The sequence below is a fragment of the Agrilus planipennis genome, unplaced genomic scaffold (assembly GCF_000699045.2).
Source record: "Agrilus planipennis isolate EAB-ADULT unplaced genomic scaffold, Apla_2.0 scaffold66, whole genome shotgun sequence".
NCBI classification, from domain to species: domain Eukaryota; kingdom Metazoa; phylum Arthropoda; class Insecta; order Coleoptera; family Buprestidae; genus Agrilus; species Agrilus planipennis.
Genome location: NW_020438868.1, coordinates 317045 through 343331, shown reverse-complemented (window position 1 = coordinate 343331; position 26287 = coordinate 317045). Strand labels below are relative to the sequence as shown.

At 36.2% G+C, this 26287-nt stretch overlaps 2 protein-coding genes across 2 annotated transcripts in view; one reads left to right on the top strand and one right to left on the bottom strand.

The window, feature by feature from the left end:
- Nucleotides 1-3262, top strand: part of LOC108734726 (delta(7)-sterol 5(6)-desaturase erg31-like) — a 13680-nt gene extending 10418 nt beyond the window's left edge. The window contains exons 4-6 of the mRNA XM_018466375.2: nt 2356-2539; nt 2618-2790; nt 2948-3262. Of these exons, the coding sequence (XP_018321877.1) occupies nt 2356-2539; nt 2618-2790; nt 2948-3148 (558 nt within the window). The 3' untranslated portion in view covers nt 3149-3262. The remainder of the gene's footprint in view (nt 1-2355; nt 2540-2617; nt 2791-2947) is intronic.
- Nucleotides 3263-3514: 252 nt separating this feature from the next.
- LOC108734672 (lachesin-like) lies at nt 3515-25317 on the bottom strand. Its single transcript, XM_018466319.1, has 8 exons — nt 25098-25317; nt 21325-21483; nt 18269-18397; nt 16825-16962; nt 13469-13618; nt 4985-5068; nt 4681-4767; nt 3515-4064 (listed from the first exon to the last, which is right to left on the bottom strand). The coding sequence occupies exons 1-8, from the start codon at nt 25315-25317 to the stop codon at nt 3916-3918; spliced, it is 1116 nt and encodes a 371-aa protein (XP_018321821.1). The 3' UTR covers nt 3515-3915.
- Nucleotides 25318-26287: the final 970 nt, after the last annotated feature.

Here is a 26287-nt window from a genome sequence, read left to right as displayed (position 1 = left end):
GGTCATTGTGATTTGGGAGGTACAGATGAGTTAGACGAAATGAAAACAGGAAAATAAAATTGGAAGATTAGCTGTGGAATATTACAATTCCTCCGCCCTACACTAGGAATAATGGGAGGGGGAGGTCATTGTGATTTGGGAGGTACAGATGAGTTAGACGAAATGAAAACAGGAAAATAAAATTGGAAGATTAGCTGTGGAATATTACAATTCCTCCGCCCTACACTAGGAATAATGGGAGGGGGAGGTCATTGTGATTTGGGAGGTACAGATGAGTTAGACGAAATGAAAACAGGAAAATAAAATTGGAAGATTAGCTGTGGAATATTACAATTCCTCCGCCCTACACTAGGAATAATGGGAGGGGGAGGTCATTGTGATTCGGGAGGTACAAATGAGTTAGACGAAATGAAGACAGAAAAATAAAATTGGAAGATTAGCTGTGGAATATTACAATTCCTCCGCCCTACACTAGGAATAATGGGAGGGGGAGGTCATTGTGATTTGGGAGGTACAGATGAGTTAGACGAAATGAAAACAGGAAAATAAAATTGGAAGATTAGCTGTGGAATATTACAATTCCTCCGCCCTACACTAGGAATAATGGGAGGGGGAGGTCATTGTGATTTGGGAGGTACAGATGAGTTAGACGAAATGAAAACAGGAAAATAAAATTGGAAGATTAGCTGTGGAATATTACAATTCCTCTGCCCTACACTAGAAATATTGGGAGAGGGAGGTCGCTGTGATTCAGAAGATGCAGATTAGTTAGACGAAATGAAGACAGAAAAAGAAAATTGGAAGATTAACTGTGGAATATTATAGGTCCAATGTTTTTCCAAATGATTCAATAAGGAAACCACAGAAGAATTTGGAGCGGATTCCGAATCGAACAGATTACCGCCCGAATGGTGAACTGTGCTCTAGACCAGAGTCGGGTAAATTTTGACTGTGTAGAAGCCGCTACGTAAGGGTAGTTTGGGTCGCTCCATACCCTTTAATGAATACGAGAAAGTAATCATAACCCATATTGCTTTCTCCTTTTCTTCTTCGTTCCAATCCCATAGTAAGCCCCTTCATCTTCGCAGGAGTAACGAGGATCTCCTGGGCTATACCTCAGGAGCACTCGGGAGTCAAAAGGGCCTAGTTTGCTTGAAGGTATTCTTTTTGGAATAGAACGTGTGTATCTTCAAAACTCGTTATCAAGAGTATTTTCCAGGAAAAACTGATTTAATTTGTTTTCCCTCGACAAGGCAGCGTCTAATTTGCGCTTATAACTCATTAAGCTGCAGTTTTCGACCTAGCGAATAAATGGCCATCGCCGAAGGCAACCAACCTACGCCCTAGGCAAGAATGCACACGTCCCTCGTCGTCGCTTGTATTATACATAGACTATACGTATATTATTTACCTTGGTAGCGGTAATTAACAAGCCCCTGGTAAGTTCCGGAAGAAGTTTTCCGCGGTCGCCCCGGATAAAACTAATAAATTCCGAACTTATAATCGCTAACGGTGCCGCTTATTAGTGGTAGATAGAGGAGCTTTTAGTAATCCTCCCGAAACATCCGTCCTCATTAGATGTTTTCGCTAAGAGGATTACGACATTGCCGCGATCTTATATGTATAGTATCTACCCATTCCCGACCGAACCGAAGCAGTACCAAAATTTAACTCGCGCAGCTCCAGTTAAAGTATTATTAATAAGAAAATATATTCTTTTTGGGGTGGAAATGCTTTTATGTTGTATACTGTCGGAGAACAGGTGCATTAAACGTAATTTGTTGCGAGTGTCGCGAAAACTGTTCCCAGAGCGATTATATACTTTCCATTTCCCCGGGTAAACGACGCAAGATTTGTCTTTCGTTATTAATAAATTCTTTGGCGAATGCGCCACAAGATTTATCTTCTGGTTTGTTTAATAGTTAAATGACTGGAATCTTTTCATAATTAGATATATGTGCTAACAATTAAGAGTAACTAATAATTATATTGAATAAGGAATTCCGCTAATAGGAAAGATCCAAACTACGGAAATATTTGTTTAAATAATTCATAAAGCCAAATCTTCGTACAATTTTCACTAGCCGATGTTGAGAGGTTTTGCTTTTTAAATGTAGACGATACACGTCATTATAATTAAGAATCTATTGAAAAATGAAATTTAATGAACTATATGGGTTTAGCCAGTGAAATAGTCTTGTACTTTTAATCGTTTCGACATGCCATCTTGAAGTTTTTCGATGTCTATGAGTTTCCTTTTTACCTTTCGTTGATGCCAGATGTATACCATTTAGTACATAGATTCTATTGTACATTTAAAATAATAGGATTTTTTTTTCATATTATAATAAACAGGACTACAGTACCTACCTGTTGCATCGCTTATATCACAGGCCGTTTCTTTACAAGCATTTCCACAAGCTCCATCACAAGTACAAGCAACCAACGGCATTTTCCGTCACAGCAATCCATCCCGTTGAATCGGTTCACTTGGAGCTCAATTACGCACTGCCCTTATTTATCATACCCTGCCACTGGGGTAAGTCTCTTCTTTATTCGTAGAAAAACGAAGAAGAAATACGTGCGTGCTTAATTTTCATACAAAAATTCTTTCTAGCGACTTTCTATGCCGTTTGCCTTTACGTCTATTACAATGGAATAATTAACCATTCCGGAATAGACTTCAAAGCATCATGGTGGCAACCGTGGCAACCCGATACCATGTTCCATGATAACCACCATCAATATTTTCACGTTAACTATGGTTTTAATTGTGAAATTTGGGATAAGGTACGTAACGTACGTAAATATTTTGGGCGTCTTTCGCAGATATAAGAGCCGTACTTAGGCCGACAAAAGTATTTTCTAAATTGACATAAAAACCTACCTGCAAAGATGCAAATTCTTCTTATGTTTTATTCCTTGATTACTACAGTGCGATTTGTAGATACATGGGACATACAGACGTAAAGACATGATTTATAATGAAGATAACTTTGATGGGAAACCCATTTGTGAAGCAACCGAGGAAGAACTGAAGAACGAATTGGAGGAGAGGATGTCTGAAAATCCTGCCGCTCACAGGGGTGAAAATTACCTTCTCATGAAAGAAGAATTGGTGATGAATTTAAAGGACAAAAGTGAATGACGATTCTTACGTTACGCTTATGTTTAAGTACGGTAACATGACATTTATTTATTTTTAAATTGATAATACTGTAAATGCACACTGTGGAAAGAACAATAAAAATAGTTAACAAATGAAAAGTTTCTCAATAATACTTCTGATAGTATTTTATGTCGATCGGTGTTACTACGGTTGGATATTTTTTTTATCGATTTGTAATAAGTAGAAGCAGGTGTTTATCTGAAAATCCTTATCACTGGATTTCGATGTCGTAATTTGTTTAAAAGTTATCTCGACAGAAACTGCGCTAAAATATGTATATTTTATTGAACAATCATGTACAGCTTTAAAATAGATTTTTGAGATAGTACACACTTTTATCACCATTTAAAAATCGAAGTAAATCTAAATTACAACACTTGGGTATTTGAAATTTAACTAACTTTAGGTAAAATTAAAAATTCAGCTTTACAATATATACAGAAAATTATTATTATTGTAGGCATTTAAAATCATATGGAGATAATAAAAGTATTTTCTTAGAAGAAAAACGTTTTGTAGTACAGTGATGTTAATAGTAGCTTAATAATAATAGAGACATCTCGTTATCGGATTAGAGACAAGGAAATCTTTAAAATATGTAATGATTAATACTGATTCTACGTTTAGGTTAATGTAAATGTTCAAATGAACTAGCTATTATTTATACATACATATCACTTGGATTTTTTGGATTATATTTCTTCTTATTCTTTGTATGTACTGTACATAGAATGGTCTTATGTAGTTTAAATATTAAGAATGAAGATTGATATGAGGGAAACACTAAACAAAGTGGTACAAAAACTTCGAGCATTTGTCGCTGATGTGCTCGATATTACCGTTAGCTGATGGTCTATCGTTTTGGCCGACGTAGCTCCATTTTGCAATAGGTGATCTGCGAAAGGAGAATAGTTTTAGTCAAATATATTAACGCCCTTCTATAGGGTTCCGTAGCCAACCAGAACTGTATGTCCATCCGCTCCTATGTCTGTATGTTACAGTCTTCCCATCGAAAACAGAAAGTAGGAGATTTTTTGAAAGATTTTCTTATGAAGGATAATTTTTGACCTTGTTCAAATTTACCCCTTCCTCGCCTACTCTGACGTCACGACTATCGGCTGTCATGTCAGTCAACGTTCAGGGCTTCGCCAGCAGCTAAGTTATGGAGTCTGTCTAGGCGTGGAGGAGATAACAATGAAGAAAATACATGGGATTTTCGTCTTTGACGAAGATAGTCTATCTACTGAAGATAATTTTTTCAACCCCCTCAAATTTGTTTTCATTTACCCCTTTGGATAGGATATCTTTCAATATATGTCGTAAAATGCAACAAGAAATTGATGAAATCTTGGCGTTTTCATTTTAAATTTTTATCTAGTTAAGTCGAAACTAGCCAACGTTTACAGGACCCTACATCCCGCACGGTTTTCGAGTATAAAGCTGTTTGAACTCAAAAATTTGTGTTGAGAAGCTAAGATGCATATAATGAAAGTTTAAGGCATTCAACACACCTGTTCCTGCAAGCACTGCTTGCTCCGGTGAGTCCTTTGACTTAGTGTGTCTACCGTCCTCCATGTATCCGTTGTGAACTGAATTACCTTAATCAGAAAATGTTTCTTAATATATATACACTATACGTGGAATATTTGAGATTTAGAAATTAATAAATTATTTTTAAATAGTATAATCAACGTTATTGAATACGTTATCTGACAGTTTCAAGTCGATTGTAACTTGGACGCCGTTTCTTTTGCCCTTAAAAATAATTAACGAACGAGAGAATTACGTCTTCGTGAAGTTTTTAAAAGACCTTACCGCCATCTCTAATATTACTTCTTCTAGAAGACAAAATTTCCGTTGCCTTGGTGACCGACGATGGAGGCGACGTTGATGGAACATCTGAAACAGCGAAACGAATAATAAATTTGATAATCAACCAGGACTTCGACCATTTCGCGGAATTTTTAATATTGAAATGTATCTGTAAAAGAATTATTTTCGTTAAATGAAAAGAATATTTTAACTGATCTCGAATTAGAATTAATATCAGAAACATATTTCAAAAGAAAAAAGTATTGAGTATAGTACATCATCATTATAAGGTCGTCAGTTCTAAGACTGGTTGGACACGCACCTTCACTCATTCCTATCCTGAGCTAATCTTCGCATTTCCTTAAAACTAAAACATCCCACATCCTTAACTATTTGCGAACAGTAGTCTAATCTAGGTGTACCTCTACCCTTCCTAACTCCCGTTTCTGTCTCTAATATGTCACTGAATAGATCTTCATGCCTGAGAAGGTATCCACGGTATCCTCATCAACTATAGTACATGAGATTCCAAAATTTGGAAAGCTGGTTCGTATTTATAAAATTAATACCTTGTTGTGTTGAAAGTGTTAAACGTTTGAGTCTGTTCAATTTAATGTCAGACTACATATAGAAGCAATTTCTGCGTTTTACCAATCCAACATTTTCAAGTGGACACTATTTCTTTTTCGAGGATGGAAAAGCTTTGCGAAAGTTGTTATTTCAATTTACCAAACACTTTATAGAAATGTTCCAGTAGTTTTCTCTTTCCATTAGAAACATCTCCACCCAAAGCAGTTGGGCTATTAGATCAATGAACAGATACGCTAAAATCGGAAACAGGAGTATAGAGGGGCAGATAAGTGCCTAGATTGTACATATTATACAGTTGCAAATGTAACTGTCCAATGATGACCTGTTATATCGCGTCGTCTGTACAATACTCAACATTCGGTAATCACGTTTGCAATTAACCACAAAAATATTTGTTTGATTTCCTTTATGGACCTGGTCACATTTCAAACGTACGAATATAAGGTATGCCATTTCCTCGACTTTAAAAGATTTTACAACGCTATAAAGATAAGGTTGCGCAGTTAATCGTGTTGGATGCATTGCCTTTCTTGGGGCGCTTGCATTCGGAAGCCGGGTCCCGATAAAGGAGAATTTATTGGATTTAACACGTTAAAGAGGCTTTATTCGAGTGTATGGTGTGGTGCTTACAAAATCTCTTTCTCTATGAAACCGCGGTATATTTAATGCAAATCGAGGAAATCGAATAAACTGTGGAAAAATACTTTGAAACGAAAACACGAACAACAACAAAAAAGATGTACATTTCTCTATTGTACGTATGCATACTTCAAAATCTAAAAACATCTTGCAATAAGTAATAAATTTACCTATCTCTTAAGGTATTGGCCTTGCGTATATGAAAGTAAATGAAAAATCAGTGGAACGAACATGAAAATTCTTTTTGTAAACCTCCTTGTCCTTTATAAGTAGGTACTTTTATAAGTATTCCTGCGGAAAATGTTCCCCAATTCTTTTATTGACTATAGTTAGTGCGACCAAAATTGGCAAAGTCTGCAAAAAATTGTCTGTGAAAATGGACGTATCTTCTTTCTTGTTTCCACTTGGTCGTTTGGTGTGTTTTGATCACGCTGTTGTTAAGTTAGGAAATGCTTCATGAAAAGAGATAACCGGATAATACTAAGCGATGCAGCGGTTAGATGTAGGCCAAAGATCAGGGTCGGCTTTTTTAACTGCCTCGTTGGAATTATATCTTTAAGCAAAACTCTTTGCTTTCCTAAATTCCTGAGAATGTTGAACTTTCTTTAAAGTCCGATGCTGACGACATGCTCAAATTCTGCCTGTCTGCGTCTCTTTCTGTTACACATTAACTGGTGTAATGTTATTGCCTTTTCTTTATTAGTGTCCGCTGCAATTCCTACCTGACATCTCTTTTCTATATTTACGGTATTCCCTACACCTACAACGTCTGTCGCGAATAAAAGTAGGCGTTCTGTCAGCAACCGCTCTACTCTAGCTAATAAGTTGAAAGAAGAAATTAAATGCGACAGTTTGATTGGGGACTATGCCAATTTTAAACGTCTCAACTATAACCTTGTTTCTTTTGGAAGGTTGCTGGTTTTTATTTTTGAATTCTGAGATACCGTCCCCGTTCTTATTTTTATTTTGTTCCAACTTAACCGCCCATCGAAACGATGCCATAATAAATTATTATCAAGTTATTTTATATTTTTGTTACACACTGAATTTACAAAAGAGAAAGCGTCTCCATGGCATTAACATTTTATCGGCACATAAAACGCGTAATTAAAAGTTTACGACTTTGCCATTTCTCATGAAATTGCTAAAAAACAACGATCCGGAAATGTATCACTTTAGAACAACAAAATCATTGGCTTTGTTTCGATTAAAAGCTTCTAGAAAACTCGTCATCGATCAGTAATATATTTAGCACTCTGAGTGAAATGGAAAAACTTTCAAGTAATGTCTTGAACGAAAATTATCTGTATACCAGTTGAGCCCGTCCAAATATAGATGGATGGGTACTTCATTTTAATAATGGTGGTTCCCTATAATCTATAGTATAACGAATATCAAAGGGAGATTTGGCGTCATTTGTCATTCACTTCAATGTGAAATATAATAAGAAATCAGTGAGTTATTTGACTTTGAAGTCGCGCATTTATTCCATCTATCACCATTTGTCCTATTGCAGGATTTTTAAATTGGTTTATTTATCATTTCATTTTACTGGCAAGTTCCAAATGTCATTTAGATTTCATTATATAACCATACACAGTAAACGTATGTAATATGACCTGGTCTTGTGAACTAACTATACACCGAAATCTAATAACTTACGCCAAGTAAGTAAGTTTTGTCGATTATGAAACTGTCGTTAATAGTAGTAGGTAGTTAGCAACAGAGAATAATCCGATAGCAAATGCCAGTCGTTTTATTAACTTGTAGATAATGTTCGAAGATTATCGTTAGTATTTAAACGTATCTGTCCGAAAGCATATTAAATATGTATTTCACCTCGGCTACATAGAAAATTAATTTTGATAAGGTTCGTTTTGTGGTTATTTCACTGGCAAGGAGGCACTTAAGGAAATTACCGACTAAACGCATATTTGTACATCAGCCATTCCATAGAATTAAGAAGCGGCAGGTGAAAATAATTAAATTTTGTTTGTTGTTCATAAGGATATTGAGAAATCTAAATTGGATTGAATTTTTGTAATATTTACAAGACGTTCTTACTCTCTCTCTCTCTGTAGCAGTTAAATCCAAATTGATCCAAACTTTATTACGAAACGGAGTGAATTTAAGGTCTTCCAAATCAGAAGAACATCATGATTTTAGGTTCTTTAAGTTTTACAGAATTTTACGTCGACAATTTTACAAACTTGAATTAAATTACAGTGATGGTGTAAACTCGAACGTACCCATTATTCACAGTGTGACCAAAAAGCTTAGTTTTAGCCTTATAGACCAAACTTTTCCTATCTGACATTATTTATATGTTTCCGTTTCTTTAACTATCTCCTTTTCGGTATGAGTTTCGCTTAATTCACATACGTATATCCAGTATTTATTGGACTCAACTGCTGTACCACTCTGACGATACGACATACAAATTTTCACTGCCTTCTCCAGACCAGTGTTTGTTTCCATTTTAGCTTAATCGATCTTTGGACAACTGAAACAATGTTGTTTTCGTTTGAATTGTGTGATCTTGTAATTTCTTTTGCTCCCTTTCACAACAAAATCAATCAAGTAAATTCATCCTTGTAGAACGTGCTCTAAATCCTTTCTATCAATTCGCGTGTGTTAACAATATCCTCAGAGGACTCCATCCTATTTGTTTTTCCGTTCTCGTTCCCCTTGGGATGTACTTCAGCGTTTTATTGATACGACCGGCAACACTTTATCGTTGCTAGCAACTACTCCACTGTTTCTATTTTGTTTACTCGGCGGCGTTGTTTTCAAGATTATGATAGGAAGTGCTTTTGAACGGTTCTCTTGTCCAAATCACTTTCCGTTTCAATCGGCCAATACCCGTAAATATAAGATGTCCGATAGGGCTCGCCGAACAAGAATTACTTATCGTTATTTCCTGATGAGGTCTTGTCATTTTTTCAGAAGTATAACCTTTTGACCTGCTACCCATGAAGAATGAATCACTTACTTTAGCACAGGTTATACAAAGAACTTCAGTTAGAAAGAGAATTTCAGACGAGATTGTTGTCCTGACTCCTTTCCGCTTTTCACAGCAAATTTACCTTGACAAAGTCCTTTATGTAGCATCTTATTTTAAATTGCATTGTCTATCCTTCTCGTTAACATTATGAGCTCCTGTTGATAATGCAAACAAAACAAGGCATCAATTTATATCTAATAAACGTGAAAGAAATCGTTTGAAGCAAAACTGAAATGGTTTTCAGTAAACTTTTCATAGGTTTAACGATAATATTTTACGTTTATGTGTGGTGGAACCGGAAGCACAAAGCTCTCTACCGATCCCGTCGGAAAATGAATCCGTTGGAAACGGAAGCGGATGCGTTTCCTACCAAATGGAAAAAGGCGTCAGCTTCCGTTACCACCATCTATTGTGCCTTGCGTTGAGGACCGTTGCAATAGAAATACGCCGAATGAGAATATGAATGTTTAGAACCATATTAAATCGAAAGTATTCATGAACAAAATTTGAATGCACAACACAAAAATACACCAACGTGAACATATTCGATAAAATAGCACTCTAATTGCAAGTACAAGCGTGGCTTCATCAAATGGAGGAATCGTAATTATTGTAGTTGGTCCAAGTAATTTAATGTTTTCCAATAGAAGTTCATTAAAACTGAGACCAATTCGTGTCGAATACGTCGATGTTGTGTCAGTTGAAAAGTTTACCGATTGTGTCTACGTACCAAACAGGTTGTAAGAGATATTCGCTTCATTGAATGCCTTCGTTTATCGTTTAATTATCTTTGTACCGTGCGCCCTTGTCTCATCGTGCTACTGCGTTATTTAACCGGGTGGATCTGTGTCCTCGTCTCATTTTGAAATTCTAAATTAATGAGCAATTATTGCTATCACTTCCAGCAAGTTCGTCATGCATAACCCTGGTTAAAAATACCAATGTCAGAAGATTGATAACTGAAAATTCCTTTTCTAGTCAATTGAAAGAAATACAGGACTTCCTGGTTAGTTCACGTTAGAATATTTGTGATAACTGTGCAGCGAATTCAGCTGTGACGTACTCAAAATAAAGTATGTACAACCAGAGGAAGATTTTAATGGTCTTCTCATGATTTCATTAAAACTTTTTTTTATAGCAAAAATTAAAACACAATATGACGTTACTCATGGCGACGTATTAAGAGAACACCGTGTACCATTAAAATTGTTTTTTGTTCTTTTAGCAGAGAATGGTAGGTGCATGGATATTTTTGACAGAAAGTGAATCTTGAATAGTAAAATTTCGAATTGCAGACCTAAAATGTAAACCGCCTGTGTGTGTTTTTTTTGCGTTATTCCGGATGCTACAAAGCGGGATGATTTTGACAACAACAAGAGCACGTAACAAATAGCGTGTATGACAAATTATTGAGCAGAGGTATACGCTCTGCGACATGAAAGCAAGATAGCATCAAATGAAACTCGCGCGCTACCTTTTACAGAAAAGTCCGTTTTGGAACTGTCAGAAACGAACGTTGCATTTTTCGTATTTTATACAACAGCGTTTGGATTCGAAGAAGAGCTCGACGTTTCCCTTTCAAATATTCAAAACAGATTTCCATGTAAACGAATTAGGCCACCAACCAGCCTACCTTTGAAAATAATTTATCACATAAAGAAACTGGTTTTACTATCAGGATAAAGTCGTTTGGCGTGCATATTTAATGAGTGAAAGCGTATGCAATTTTTATCATTTTAAAATTGAATAAGGTGGAATTCGCGAAACACTTTTCGGATCTGATTGAGGGAGTAAATGTAACAAGTTGAAAAGCAGGAAAAAAGGAAAATGGTTATATTTTTTTATCAGTGTTTTACGATTTTTAATTCCTTTTCGTTATTTACGACACAACTTTTTCACAATAACTCAAAAATTATGTACTTGGATGTTTTTTACAATTGTGGAAAATTAAATTTCCCATCGGAATACTTTATAGGAAAGTTCTTTTGCTGTTTGAATTAAGGGTGAAGAAAGTCACACATAAGTTTGCGTCCATGAAGAATTGAAGAAGTGAATTAACTTTCAAAAATTATGTGAGTCAACATAACGATTGATATTTTTTAAATTATCAATTGAATAAATCCCTTCTTCACTTCACACCTTTTTTCACATAAAGCGGTGTTTATAAAAATCGAACAGGTAAAGCTCTCGAACGTACCAGTTGTAATCCTTAAACTCTGGTCGTTTTCTTTTTTATACGTCGACGCGAGCGACGAACCAGGAAGCTGCCGGAGATTATTTAAGAGATTATGTGCTTTATTTTGACTCAATTCGCTGCGCTTCGTATAATCCTACGTCTAGGCACGCTGTCTACTTTTCGCTATCGCACACAAGAACAGAAGCTAACAAAAGAATGAAATTTTTAAATAATAACACTGGAAACTGAAATCTGCTTATTTGTTTGTTGAATTATATAGGTTTTGTAGACGACTCGGCGTTTTTCTAAAGGGAGGCGGAACANACAAAAGAATGAAATTTTTAAATAATAACACTGGAAACTGAAATCTGCTTATTTGTTTGTTGAATTATATAGGTTTTGTAGACGACTCGGCGTTTTTCTAAAGGGAGGCGGAACAGGATCAAAAACAGAAACAAATATTGAAAATTTAGGACCGTAATAAGCTATGGCATTTGTGTGTTGCTGCCTTTAATAACGAATTGTGTTTCGATAAATTTGAAACGGCCACAAAGAGATATTTGCTTTGTACTTGTTTTTATAAAAATTGAACACAGCAGTTTTGTTTTTCGAATTTTAAGTATAGTTGTCATTTGTCGATAGCTATAAGGGTGTGGGTGATACAGGGGTTGAAGATAGTTGACCAATGCACTTAGGATATTTTCGTGTTTCAAGTCGAGAACATTCTGGAATGTTCGAGAATCAGTATGTATGAGTTGTGGGGATGGTTTTTAGTACTACATATAAATCTGGATAAAACTGAGACTGTACCTGCTCAACTGTTATCTACTTGAATGTTCTCGAATATTTAAGATTGTCCGCGAGTCGAACCTTCTAAGGCAGTGGTTCGTAACCTTTTTAATATTGTTACCCCTGTGACCTGTTAGGAAAACCGATTTTAACCGCCACCTTAAAATGTTATCAATACAAACAACACAAGCAAATACAAATATCTTTAATTATCACGAATTGCACATCATTCTTACAATTTTATATATCTAAACAATAAATTAAGTAAAGATAGTTGGTGTGACGGCTGGTATTATTTTGCGTTTTTCAAATTTTTTTATGTTATCTTTAATTTTGCTTAAAGCGCATCCTAAGTCATGTTCCACATTTAGAAGGATTTTGATTTTTGTTTTCAAAAACCCATTCCCACATTTATAGGTGGTGACAAAGGGTATTGACATTTTTAAAGCTCTGTTAGCTAGAGTAGGATATTCAGTACCATCTTTTCGTCATAATCATAATTTTGAAATTCTACTCTGAAAGTATTATTCTGGCGTAGTCCAAGATATCCCACTTTGGCCGCTACGTCTTCGTTTTTAATAATGTAGCTAATCTAGCTACGTATTTATTAGGTTCTTTGTTTCCCCCACTGAATAATTGATTTACCCTCAGTTTCGAAATCACTGTTCTAAAGAGAAGAATCCAGTCGTGGAGCCACTTTTTCGGCAATTTAAAGATTGCCAAAATACCTAATTAGCGAGTGCTAATTATAAGCTTACTTTTTTCAATGTTAGGATGTACTAATACTGCAATACCAAATACCAGTATTGGATAGAGTAGGAAAACAAATGACGCAATGGAAGCCAATAAGAAATATGATGGATATGATGGTACGATATCTTCTGAGACTTATTGGTAATAGAATTAAAAGTAATGAGAGACAGGAGAGGACCTGGATTAGATTACTTCTCGCAAATGGTTATGGATGTGGAGTCTTCTAGGTTTTGGGAAACGGAAGGATTGGTTCAGGGTAGGAGGCAGTCTTAGCATTGACAATCTTTTGATGATGACGATGGCATTGTGCATTGTTTCTTTTTATCTTCTAGTCGGTTTTCTATTCATCCCTACATCATAAAAGTTCATCATTTTATGTTCGAAATTGTACACAATGTGGATTTATTATTCCTATTCGTCGTGCCGACCTCGACCGACTAAACAACTGATTCGAATGAAAGAGAAGAATACGGAGTTATTAACAAGAGCGGAAAGGCTTACGGTCAAATTGGCAACAGAATAAAATTGTACTCACGATAAAGTTTTATGGTGCCATCTGTTTCGCCCAACGAATTCTTCGAGATGCACTTGTAAGATCCGAAATCGGTTGCGCTCACCGCTCGAATTGTCAATTTCATGTGCACTTTGTATGCATTGTCGTCCATGTGCGGCTCGTATTTTGCCCCTGCGAAATAAAAAGGGAACAGATTGGATAACAGGCAATTTTACACACTAATAGCTACTTCAAAGAATAGATGTCGCAAATAAACTAATACGGGAAAGCAGTTTCAGGCGAAATAAAGCCAAACGTCTTCTTTATCAGATTATAAAAAGGCGGAAGATCATTTGGAAGATTATCATTACCACTACAAATGTTTCTTACTAAAAATGATCATAGCCAAAACGAAATCTTCAAAAAAGTCACATTTATATTATTGTCGTTATCATCACTATTCCAAATTCCAGAGAGCTTTTGGGTTAATAAATAAAACTTCCTAAATACAATTGCACTTACAAAAGCTAACGTGTGGGTTTTGCCAAAAGGTTTATATAGGACAAACTGGTGGAAATTTGAAGAAACGTTTAACAGAACATCAAACAGTTACGTTAAAAACCAGACAGATACCATCTAGGTACGTCAATCACGTCATAGAAGGACATGGAAATCATAGGAAATAAACTTACATTACTAGATAATTGAGAAATTAACATCATTAAATATCCAAACAGAATGTGACTACATATTATATAGTGAATCGGTTAAAATTAATTTTTTAACGAGTAATATAAACACTATATTATTAGATACTTATTTCACCAATATTCCAGAATATTATAAAAGCTTGCTATTATAGGTTCCTCCTACATGAAACGCAAACGGCTCTGTTTTTACTTGACAACGACTATTGCATCTTCTTAGCGCTAATTATGATATTACAATTTCTGTTCATATAGTTGAAAATTAAATTAGAACACGTGTAACTGCATGTACAGCATTCACTTTGCAGCGTCTACAATCCAAGTTACGCGTTTCACTGTAACTCCTACCTAAATTAGAGAACAATATTGTAAAGGGATCCATCTCGAAGGACTACAGGATAGGTATGTGTATAATACGGCGCCTTGTCTCATTGTTTCTGTATTATATTCAGAATGTAGTCCTTGCTGTAAAGACACCATTCTACGTCATAGGAAAGTTTACGTAATCCTTATTCTCCTAAGATTTCACCCGCTTGACATTACGTAACTGTATGAATCCTAGTAAGTGACTCTAGAAATCAATTCACATGAGCTCTAATGTATGATGAGGAAATATACCACAACTCTTAAACCCACTGTTGTCAATAGAGTCCTGTATAATTTCAGAGTAGCCAATTATTTTCTAAATATTAACTGTTTTGAGTAAGTGGCATACGTGATTACTTTAGCTTTGAAATCGGTTATGGTCTGATATTAAATGTTAATATATATTCGAACAAAAGTTAAAGCGAATGTGGTTTCCATCAACTCTAATATATATATATGTTTCCTTTGAGGATGTTTTACATTTCGAACTCGTTTTGCCTCGTCTAAACGGATCATCTGCCAAACAGACCGAAATTCGCTGCCAATTTTATCCTAGTCTGTTGCAGTTACCCTTTTTACTTATTAATTCAACAAACCTCAAAAGTTGTTTCAGATACTTTACGTCCTCTTACTTTACAAAGTTAAGTCCATCTTGTATAATGTCGATTGCAGGGACGTCACTATGGTTTTTTTCCGAGACATGGTGGAGTCAAGGCAGAATAATTATTCCTTTGCCATCTCTTGAAGTCAGGTCATTGCGCAATGCGAGCTAAACGTCATTTATTATTTATTTCTCGTACATCTTTACAAAATTAGAAAAAGTGGCCGATTTTAGGTCACTAGGAAGTCAGATAAGTCAGGACCGAAAGAGCAGTAGGGATATAAAGCAGAAGAAAGAAAAAGAAGTCAGTTGTATGCTCGCGAACTGTTAATTTAGAAATTCGAAAGAGAGAGAGAGATTCGAAAGTGTTCGAAATGTGGTGTTACAGGGGAATGATGGGGATACCGTGGATAGAGAAGATTAGAAATGAAGAGCTGTTAGAAAAAATAGGAGAACAAAGGGCTCAATATGGAAGTCAATAAGAAACAGGCGAGCGAGATAGGTTGGTAGGCATGAAGGTCGAGTCAGGATAGGAAAGAGTGGAGGTGCCTGTCCAACCAGTCTTAGGACTGACGACCTTATGATGATGACACCTTTACAAAAACATTTCAAACACTCCAACCGCAACAACAATCTCTCAAAGAATGAGAGACAATCGGGAACACACATGGTGATGCGATACACGACAATATAAGCAGGGGAATCCCCACGAGATTTCGTCTTTCACAGGTTAATATTTAACATTCGATTATTCGACTACACCACTAATGTTAAATACTTGTACATTCTGTCTACTGACATAAAACTGAAAAAATAATTAAATATAATTTTTGAGGAATGGATTGAGATAATTTGCTGCTTTCTTTACAGTTTGTTTCCTTATTTATTTTTCTGCTATCGTTAGATCACAATTAGTAATACGATGAACATGAATTTAAAAAAATGTGAATAGTTGCTGTTATGTTTCGAGTCGAAATGAATTATTAGAATTTCATCGTGCGTTAGCTTTTGATGGAGCAGGCAGATATATGTATATATATATATAATTAGGAAAAATACTTAATGCTGCTTTCTGTAGGTCTGTCTAACATAAATGGGCTTTCAGAGCTTTTTAAAGTGGAAAAAGCCGTACTGGCTGGGTTAATGGACATACAATTTAAATACTTTGAGTTGCACAGCAAGTGAACGAAAACGTTTTAGATATTTCAAGGCAGTAACTTAAAAGCAACGATGGAAGCTCGTATAACAAAATATGTTACATCTATTACAGCTAAAGCTCCCGGGAATTAATTGTTCCTCGTTTCTTTTCTACGAATTGTTATTAGTAGCAATTTATTNGCAAGTGAACGAAAACGTTTTAGATATTTCAAGGCAGTAACTTAAAAGCAACGATGGAAGCTCGTATAACAAAATATGTTACATCTATTACAGCTAAAGCTCCCGGGAATTAATTGTTCCTCGTTTCTTTTCTACGAATTGTTATTAGTAGCAATTTATTTCAATTTTGTACTTTTAAATTCGCTTCATGTCTATTATTTCATAGTTCGTACAGGGCGCGATCAAAATGTTTTCAGACTTGGATCGTGAAAGCTAAGACGTCTAGAATATTTTATTCATGTATTCTGTAAGCATGTTCCTCAATGGACTGAGTAAAGATTATCCAATTCTTTAATTATTTTCTGACAAACTTTCAGTCACAGTAAGGGTATAATAATAATTCTTACCTTGGGTAATGATACGGCCATCGTCCTTTGTCCAGTAGTTAATTGATTTGGGATAGGCCTCGGAATAACATTCCAGGGTGACTTCCTGTTTTTCGCTGGCGCCAACCAGTTGATTCTGAATCCAAATCATCGGCGGAACTATACAATACCAGAGGAAGTAACTTTAATGTCAGACAATGATAGACGAATGAACAAAGCAGTTCTAATTAAAGGAAGAAAGGCATACTAGATTGGTTTTGGAAACCTAACACATAAATTAATAGAGAACTATTTTACAAATAAAAAGCGAACGGTCAAAATAAGATGTTACAAGAGCGGTCCCGCAAGGAAGCGTAATGGGCCCTCTCTTCTTTATAAGACATATGACGAAGTCAAAATTAAACGAAATAAATTACGTCGTAAGGAAACCTCCATTCGTAAGTTAAAAGACCCCATTGATTATATCGGAATTTTAAAATAATTCTGGAAAGGTTGCATTATCGAATTTATTTAATCTCTAAATTTACTTGAACGATAAATGAGTGTTCAAAATGTAAGATATTCGGGAAACGGTTTTCGACTAAAAATGATCTAAGCTCTGTTTAATCTGAGCGATTGTTTTTGGCAATTACATTTAAATTACAGCGCCCACCAACGTCTACCTGTCGGATCCTTGCTAAAGGGTAAAGTTTCCAACGGGTAGGAGGGGTAACTATTGTGCAATGGCTCGCTCGATCTAAACCGGCGAAGCTGCTGAATGATGAATAATTCTTCAGCAAACTCGAGGAACGTCGTCACTTAAAGCGAACGCTACGAAGTTTCAATTTCAAAATATTAAATAGAGAGCCCAGGTAGCAAGTTTCGAAGTGTGCCTTAATTAAATCTACATAGTAATTAGCACTGCACAGACTATTGATTTTCACATCAGTCGTCGGTGAACTTTTGCTTCAATTTTAATCGTAAACGGAAAGGTTAATAACAACGAGCTGATGCTCTCGCTTAAAACGAAATTGATGGAAATCAAAAAAGCGATTTTGCTTCAAAAAAAAAAAAGTAGAATATACGCGGAAAATCCATTTTCAACCCCCGATAAGTTAGAATAGTAGATATGAATTGTTTGAGAATGTCTGTCGCCGTTTTGGCCACAGTGTGACCGTGCATTATCATAAAAGGAAAACGCTATTTTCCGCCCTTGCACCGAGTGGTTTATTTATGTTTCTTAATAGAATAATGCCTTCAGAGAAATTCGTATTTTTCGAAATATCAGAATTCTTTTGCTATCTTTTCTTTATGGCGATAATATTTTGACTTTGTTTTCGTCCTGATTGGGAAATACGTTATTGACAATAGTTGCAAAGCGCAACTGGTCTGTTTCATTTCAATTACTATAAAACACAAATAAAGCCGTGGCGGCACATCGAATGGGGTGCGGAGAGGGGTAGAGGAGAGATAGCCAATTACTTACACTGGACTATTAGCATGATTCTTTTGCTGACCGTGGGTGGCACGCCGTTGGAGGCAATGCAGAGATAGGGTCCCATATGCAATCTAGTGACCCGATTCAAATGAAACTCGCTACCCTCCACCAAAGAAACTATAACAAATGTAAAAGCAAAAATTAATGAACAATATGATAGGTAGGCGTAAAGATACAGGGTGTTTCTGAGGATTTGCAGACATGATGTACAGGGTGCACTGTATTCTTGTTTTGAATGGTGCAAACGACTTATTGCGAACATACATGTATACAATTTTAGACAACTTTTTAAAAGTGAGTTAGTTTAATACGAAATATTATACTGAAAATTCATTCTTTTGAATTTTTTACCCACTGCACGCTACCCCAAATTAATGAGGGAAAAATTGTTGCTGTTGTCACACCCCCGCCGGGGATCGAACCCGGGATCTTTGGCTTTACACACCAATGTTCTGACCACTAAACTACGAAAGGTGACAACAGCAACAACGACCTACCGACCTACAAGGTTAACGATCCGTCGTACTAAGTAACTGTACGTATATACTGAATATACTATGATTAAACATAAATACAAATTCAGACAACTTTTTCGAAGTGAGTTAGTTTAATATGAAATATTAATCTGAAAATTTTACTCACTACATATTCAGATTAATATTTCAGACTTATTGCGAGTATTAAAAGACAGAAAATATTTTTTTTATTTCCCGTCGTATTTCCTAAAAACGTGACTTATTCTGTTACGATCAACCATCGAAAGATGTCTCAATAACAGACGTGAAAATAATCTGTTTAATTTTGTGTTTAAAAAGTTATCCGATCGGAAAGTTAGAAGGTTCTCCAATATTTAAAGTAATTAATTCTGTTATATAAACGCAATATTTAAAACAAACAGACCCCTGCGGAATTAGTCATTGCCAAGTCCGTACTTCAAAAACGTTAATTACGTTCCAGGCGGTTTTAATTCTGTCTTTTATGGCTGGCACAGCGGGAATATTTATCTCCGAGTCAATAATGAGTTTTCCAATCATTTCAATTTAGACCCCGTTAGTTTGATAAAAATATTTCGGGAGGCAAATTCTCTCGGTACGATGAGCCCCTTTGAAAAACCTCGCTCTCATCAGTCTAAGTGCAATATTCAATTCAATCCGAAAAGTAAATCCGAATTTCCTCGTGTTTGTCACTTTTTATTCCTTTATTAAATCTATCTGGCCAAGCCGTCTCATTCTCTTTCAGTTCAAGTCAACCGACTTCTTTTATTGATGTTCTCCGTTCCGGGAAATGGCGTTCCAAGATTTGGCAACGGTCCTGCACATCATATCTACCTAACCTCTCTTTATGTACGTTTTTATAGGTTATGTAGAAGCATCGTATACCCCTCTCTGTTAAACTTAAAATTAATGGAAATAATACCGTATAACAACCAATCGATTATTCAGTAGGTGATTGTCATTCATCTTTTTTTTAATGTCTCGCATTCTTGATAATTTTGATGGGTATAGATAGGTCGGTTCTAATGTACTACGTCATCAAGATAGCGTCCTATTTTCGATCACCCTATATCTACAATTTTCTGATGACCCTATATATACAGTGTAAACTCCTCTATATAACTACACTTAAGGAACTCAACATTTTTCGGCGTTATAAAGAGTGGTCGTTAAATGGAAAGAAATAAAAGATATTATTTTACTATTCTATAATAATATGCATTTACCAATATAGTACACATTTTGCACACGAACATTATTATTCATACATTGCGTATAGCCTGTTATCTTCGTCTGATGTTTTTTGCTGCTCCAATATTTTAATTGTATTTTGTTACGTATCTTACTCATATCTTGAGATACTGCTGGATCAATTTGATTATATAAAAAGTATTTTTTTAATAGTTTCGCTGCATCAAGTGCTTGTTTGATGCTTGGTGGAGGGACAGGATCGTCTTCTTCAACAACGTACACAGCTGCAGTTCTTATCTATTTCGGCAACTTAGAAAGTACTGCTTAATGATTTATAATGCCGTATTGTTGTCGTTTAATAGAGTGAATGTGATGCTATATAGAGTGTAATATTGTGTAGAAAACAATGTAAACCAACCAAAGTCATTTTAAGGAGTTTGTCGTTAAATCGAATGACGTTAAGTCTAATCAATTTTTATTTCAATCTCAAATGCCGATATAGTAAAATGTGCTCTCTGATTGTGAAATCGTTTTCCTGTAATACTACTTCAGCATTCCCGATAGGTCCAGTGGGAGATCATTTATATACCAAAATAGCAAATCGTTTTTCTCTTAAACAATATCGTAACTTCCCAGATAATGGATATTCTACTTTTTTTGAGAGCAATATTAATTTTTATCATCTGATGTGAAAGGAAATGCAGAATGTGCCGAGTTTTTGTGTTTTGTTTTGAGATCGATTTTGCTCATCGTTCTCGATAGAGAAATGGGATGGTGAAAGGTCATTTTTAATTTGCACAAGAGCGATCCTTTGGACAAATTTAAATTCCGGTAAACAGCAGGACACAACGAGAGAGGGTCCGGCCGCCTTTACAACACGAGTGCGATATAATTACCGTTATTAGTCCGATGGGATGCGAGAGCGGGTCCCGGGCGGTGCTGCCCGTCGACCACGGCAATGTTTGCCGGGTCTAATCACTAAAAAGCACGCCTGTGAAACCCCTTTGATCGTCTCGATCATCCTTTATAACTGAAATGTAGTAGAAACTTCGCATTCACAGCATAGATACATATGTGTATTTAAACCAGATGCAGAAATGTTTGTATGTAGGACATTTATGTCTATATTTCTGGGCGGATGTATAATTGGCTTCGGAAAATTATAAATAATAAATTATAAGGTTACAGTAGGAAAAGACAACACGACAGTTGTCTCTGCTCTTTTGTATTATTTTCATGGTTTCTACGCGCTTTAGGCGTTTAGGTAATGTTAAAATCATTGTCAATTCTTCTGTAGAGGGACTGAACTGTTTACGTCCTAGTTAAATTTTTAAAATCTAAATACGAACAAAAAGGTACCTTCGTCTCCACTGTCTAAGAGGATCGATTTAGCTTCCTCTCTTTTCCATACTATATTTGGTTTAGGGTACCCGGTAGCAGCGCATTTTAATATTACACTTGACCCTTCCCTGACAACCATGTCGCTGCTTGTAGGATGATCCAAAATGTCAGGCGGCACTGTAAGAAATAAAACAAAATTTACCATACGTTTTTTCAAAAATTTCCTTTTCCAAGTGCCTTTTTTTGTAAAAGATGTTATCGCAATTTAGCTGTTGTTGGAAAATTGAAAGATATCAAGGGATAATGGTACATAAAAGATGTGTTGGCGAGTGCTATGCGACTATGTCGTTTAGTCAACCGATTGCCCCTTTTAATTAGTTGTGAACATAACGTCGAAATTTCCCTTTGCTGCTAACGGATCATTTAAATTCATACTCGTAAAACGGGCGCCACTGTTTAATGAACCTTTAATCAAGTGCAGAGAGACAATGTTGAAACAATATCAGTAGGTACTTCAACCAATGCGTTCAAACGAACATTATATATGTACGAAAATGACAAATTGTCATCTCAAACTGATATTAAAGAGTAGTTATTTGCGCTAATACAGCTTTTATTAAAAAATTGTTTTAAAACCCTCGACTGAAAAGTAAGAGAGGCAGTGGCGGCTCGGATCTACGAGGGTGGATTGATAAGTTTCCGGCCTGACCAAGAAAAACAAGGTTTTTAAAAATTTTTTTTTTTATTTCTCAACATAATCTCCTCCAAGGCTGATACATTTCTCATAGCGGTGTTCCAGTCTATTAATGCCATCTCTATAGACTGATTCGTCAAGCTCCTCAAAATAACCATTTACAGCTTCGATTACTTCTTCATTGTCCGCAAATCTCTTACCGCCAAGCCATTTTTTGAGATTAGGGAACAGAAAATAGTCACTCGGGGCTAGGTCTGGAGAGTAAGGAGGGTGCGGCATCAATTCAAACTTTAGATCGTTGATTTTAGCCGTCGCAACGATTGACGTGTGCGCTGGTGCGTTATCGTGATGAAACAAGATTTTTTTCTTCGCCAGATGAGGTCGTTTAATTTTCACCTCGTGGCTCAAACGTTGCAATAAGTCTGCGTAGTATTGACCAGTGATAGTATTACCCTTTGCAAGGTAATCAATGTATATAATACCTCTTGCATCCCAAAAAACAGTAGCCATAACCTTGTTCGCCGAAAAAATTGTTTTTGCCTTCTTTGGAGTTGGTTCCCCTGGTCCAATCCACTGTTTAGACTGTTCTTTGGTTTCAGGAGTGTAGTGGTGGACCCACGTTTCGTCAACGGTTACGAATCGACGCAAAAATTCGCTTGGATTACGCTTATACAATGACAAATTTGCGGTAGAAATGTTTTTTCGAATCAATTTTTGGTCGACTGTTAGCAAACGCGGCACCCATCTTGCACAGAGCTTTTCCATATGCAAATGTTGGTGCAAAATATGTTGCACACGTTCATATGACATCTTACAGGTCTCAGCTATCTCACGCACTTTCAATCTGCGGTCTCCCAGCACTATTTGATGAATTTTTTCGATCATATCTGGAGTTGTGACCTCAACGGGGCGTCCTGAGCGAGGCCCATCAGAGGTGCTCACACGACCCTTTTTAAACTCGGAAACCCACTGCTTAACGGTTGAATATGACGGGGAGGATGTCCCCAGTGTTGAGTCCATCTCTTTTTTAATTTCCTTCGGCGTTAACCCCTTCAAATAAAAGTATTTGATGACAGCACGATTTTCCTGCTTTTCCATTTTTACGAAAACCACAGAGGCGTCTTGTTCAGCGTGCTGTCAAACCTACACTAGCAAGGAGATCGGGCTGAAACTATAGCTACAAGCTATCCAAGGATGGTACTATAGAATGTCACCTCAAGGTAGGCCTAGTGGCGTCATCTCTTGGTTAGGCCGGAAACTTATCAATCCACCCTCGTATGTCAATAGGGTTGCAAAAACGCAAGGAAAACTAAACCTAGAATTAGATACAGTATGCCCTCGAATGTCCCTTGTGTCGAACAAGAATATTTTTAGTCAAGCGTAAGGATACTATTAACTGTATCTACTTAAGCAAGAACATGCAGGTGCAGTAGACTGGACCCTCAGCCGTGATCTCTTCCCTATACGCGAACGAGTATTTATTATCATAGCAAGGGCAATTTAAAACAGAAAGCGAAACCAAAAATATTTTTTTATGGAAAAAATAAATATGTATTGACATTATTCAGAAAGAAGGCGAAGATGTTGGATCCATCATCATAATTTTGTTTCAGTGTGTCGACCCCTAAAATTCTGTACCTTTTCGTACTCTACATTCCTAATTTTTTTACGTACCACTCACAATGTAACGTTTAAGACGAAAATGTATCGTGGTTTCCTTTTAATAGATTATAAATTTTAAATTGCTTTATTTCTCCCTCTACATTGTGTTTTAACGGTATTGCTGATTACGTTTATAACTGTATGACGTTTAAGGGCGTATTTTGGTGATGTTGGCTTGTTCGTGATTTACGATTGGCTGCATGAAGGGGCTTTATGAATATACAGTTCATTTATGTGCAAATTTATAGACTACGCTGAACTTTACATAAACCTCAATCATAAAATCTCATTGCATCGAAATAAGATATGAAAGCGAGCAAAGGAAGAAATCTGACGGAGCTCTAATCGACACAATGTAAACACTCGCTTGCATATGTCGCGCCGATGTTTTTACCAAAATGAATCGAATTCCACCTGAAAGTATCCACAGACATACATCTCAGCCGTAAAACCCTTTTCTACATAGTACATATTGGTACACATATAATAACAAGGAAATGCAAGTAACTATGGAAACAGAATTCATATCTTCCTCTCTTAATAGAATTGCATCTGAATACGTATATGAAAGGTTTAAAAACTACTACAATTCATGACTGATAGGTAAAGTTGAAGTTATATTAATACAACTGGAGTGTTATGTGTTACCGTTCCAATCATCCAACCATCATGCACTTTTTGATATGCTTTTCACTCAATTGGAGACCCTTGTTGGTTTGTTCATTCTTTGTTAGGATTCTACTTTAGCTAACGCTAAAAACATTCAAGAAAATCTAGTATAACATTGCTAAGGAGCTGTTGGAGTCTGTCCGCGACGACCCAAATGTGCTCCAGAGGGTCATAACTGGTGGAGAATCATTGGTTTATGCTTATGATGTGGAAACCAAAGCTCAATCACCCCAATGGAAGCTGCTGCACAAGCCAAGACCGAAAAAAGTACACAACGTGAAAGTTTTGCCTACAATTTTCTTCGATTGCAGGGAAGTAGTGCATTATGAGTTCTTGTCACAGGGTAGAACGGTCAATAAGGAATATTACCCGCAGTTTGCGCTATGTAACTCGGAGGATACGCCCGGATTTGTGGAAGAACAAAAATTGGCTTTTGCACCATGATAACTCCCCTGCTCACACATCCTTGTGTGTGAATTTTTGACCAACAATAACACACTAATAATGCCGCAGCCACCGTATTTCCCAGATCTGGCCCCCTGTGATTTTTTCTTGTTCCTGAAACTGAAGAGGCCCATGGAAGGACGACGCTACGCTACTATTGAGGAGATAAAGACGGCATCGAAGGAGGAACTGAACAAGATCACAAGAAATGATTTTTTGAAGTGCTTCGAAAATTGGAAAAAAAACACAATATTCGTGATACTTTTTGAACAGACCTGGTATATTGATTTTATAAAATTTGACCGATTAAATGTCAACTTACCGACAACGTTGACGAATCCAACCTGGCTAATCATGGGTTCGGTATTGATTTGGCACATGTACCAACCCCGATCGGATTCTCTGACATCTCGTATATGTAAATACCAAATCCTGTGATCACTATGCGAAACTGCCACCCTATGATTCTTGGTGATTACATGGCCGTGTATAGTGAGAATGGTTTGGGTGTCCACCCTCAGCCAAGCCACCTTAAAAAGCATAAAAACATTTATTAATGAAAATTAAATTTGGCGACGTTCCTCTACATTTATTAAAAAAAAAATTCTCTAATTCAGGATTATATCTCAAGCTGCTTTCTTTCCGGTGAAAATGGAAGAGTTTTAAACGTTGCGAATTAAAATTTTTATTTCCTGGAATCATTCCTCGTTATGATTGTTTTATATTCCAATAAAAAGGGAGTTATGAGTCTCCCACAAAGCATCTTGCCGTTTTTATAGCGCGACGCGTCTAAAGGAGGCTTTTTATGTTCAAATATAGCACCTACAGGGGAAAAGAAGGATTTAATGTCATAAGTACACTCCGACAAAAAATGGACAATTACTCCTTAATCGAGTTACGCTTTTGAAAATTCGGAAAATAGAAGGACGACGCAACAAAAGGCATTTTGTTTCGTTAAATGTTTCATAAAAGGTCCAATTTCTTTGCTGCTGAAAGTGTGGGACCTTTTCTAAGTGTTTTGTTCTTTCACTAACATATTACTTATATATAAAAATTGTCTGTATAATCAGAGTATAAATGTAACCGTATATTTGTAGAAATAGGCAAAAATTACCCACTTATGAATTTATTAAGTAATTTCCCGACGATTTTGGGCTCTTGAAGTGCATGTCTGATTGTTTTAATTAAATCCGACATCGTCTTCTTCTCGATCTTTCCCCAGTTCTCGGATGTTACGATGTTTTGAATGAGTTCCACATTTGCCTGGGATTAAATTGGCCAAAATTATACGGCTCCTGTTCGCGGATAAGGAATTTTGTGCAAGCTCGCGAGCTCCTTAAACAAATTACCTTTGCCCTTACGTATAGTTATATCCACTTGTCTGTCGGAAATGAAAAGAAAGCAACTGAACAAATCGCCCGTTCAAATTAAGTTCACTTTTATTGCCGTTCTCTATTTCCGTCAGTTCACTTTTGGTTGTGTTACTATACGCTTCATTTAATAGGTTTAGAT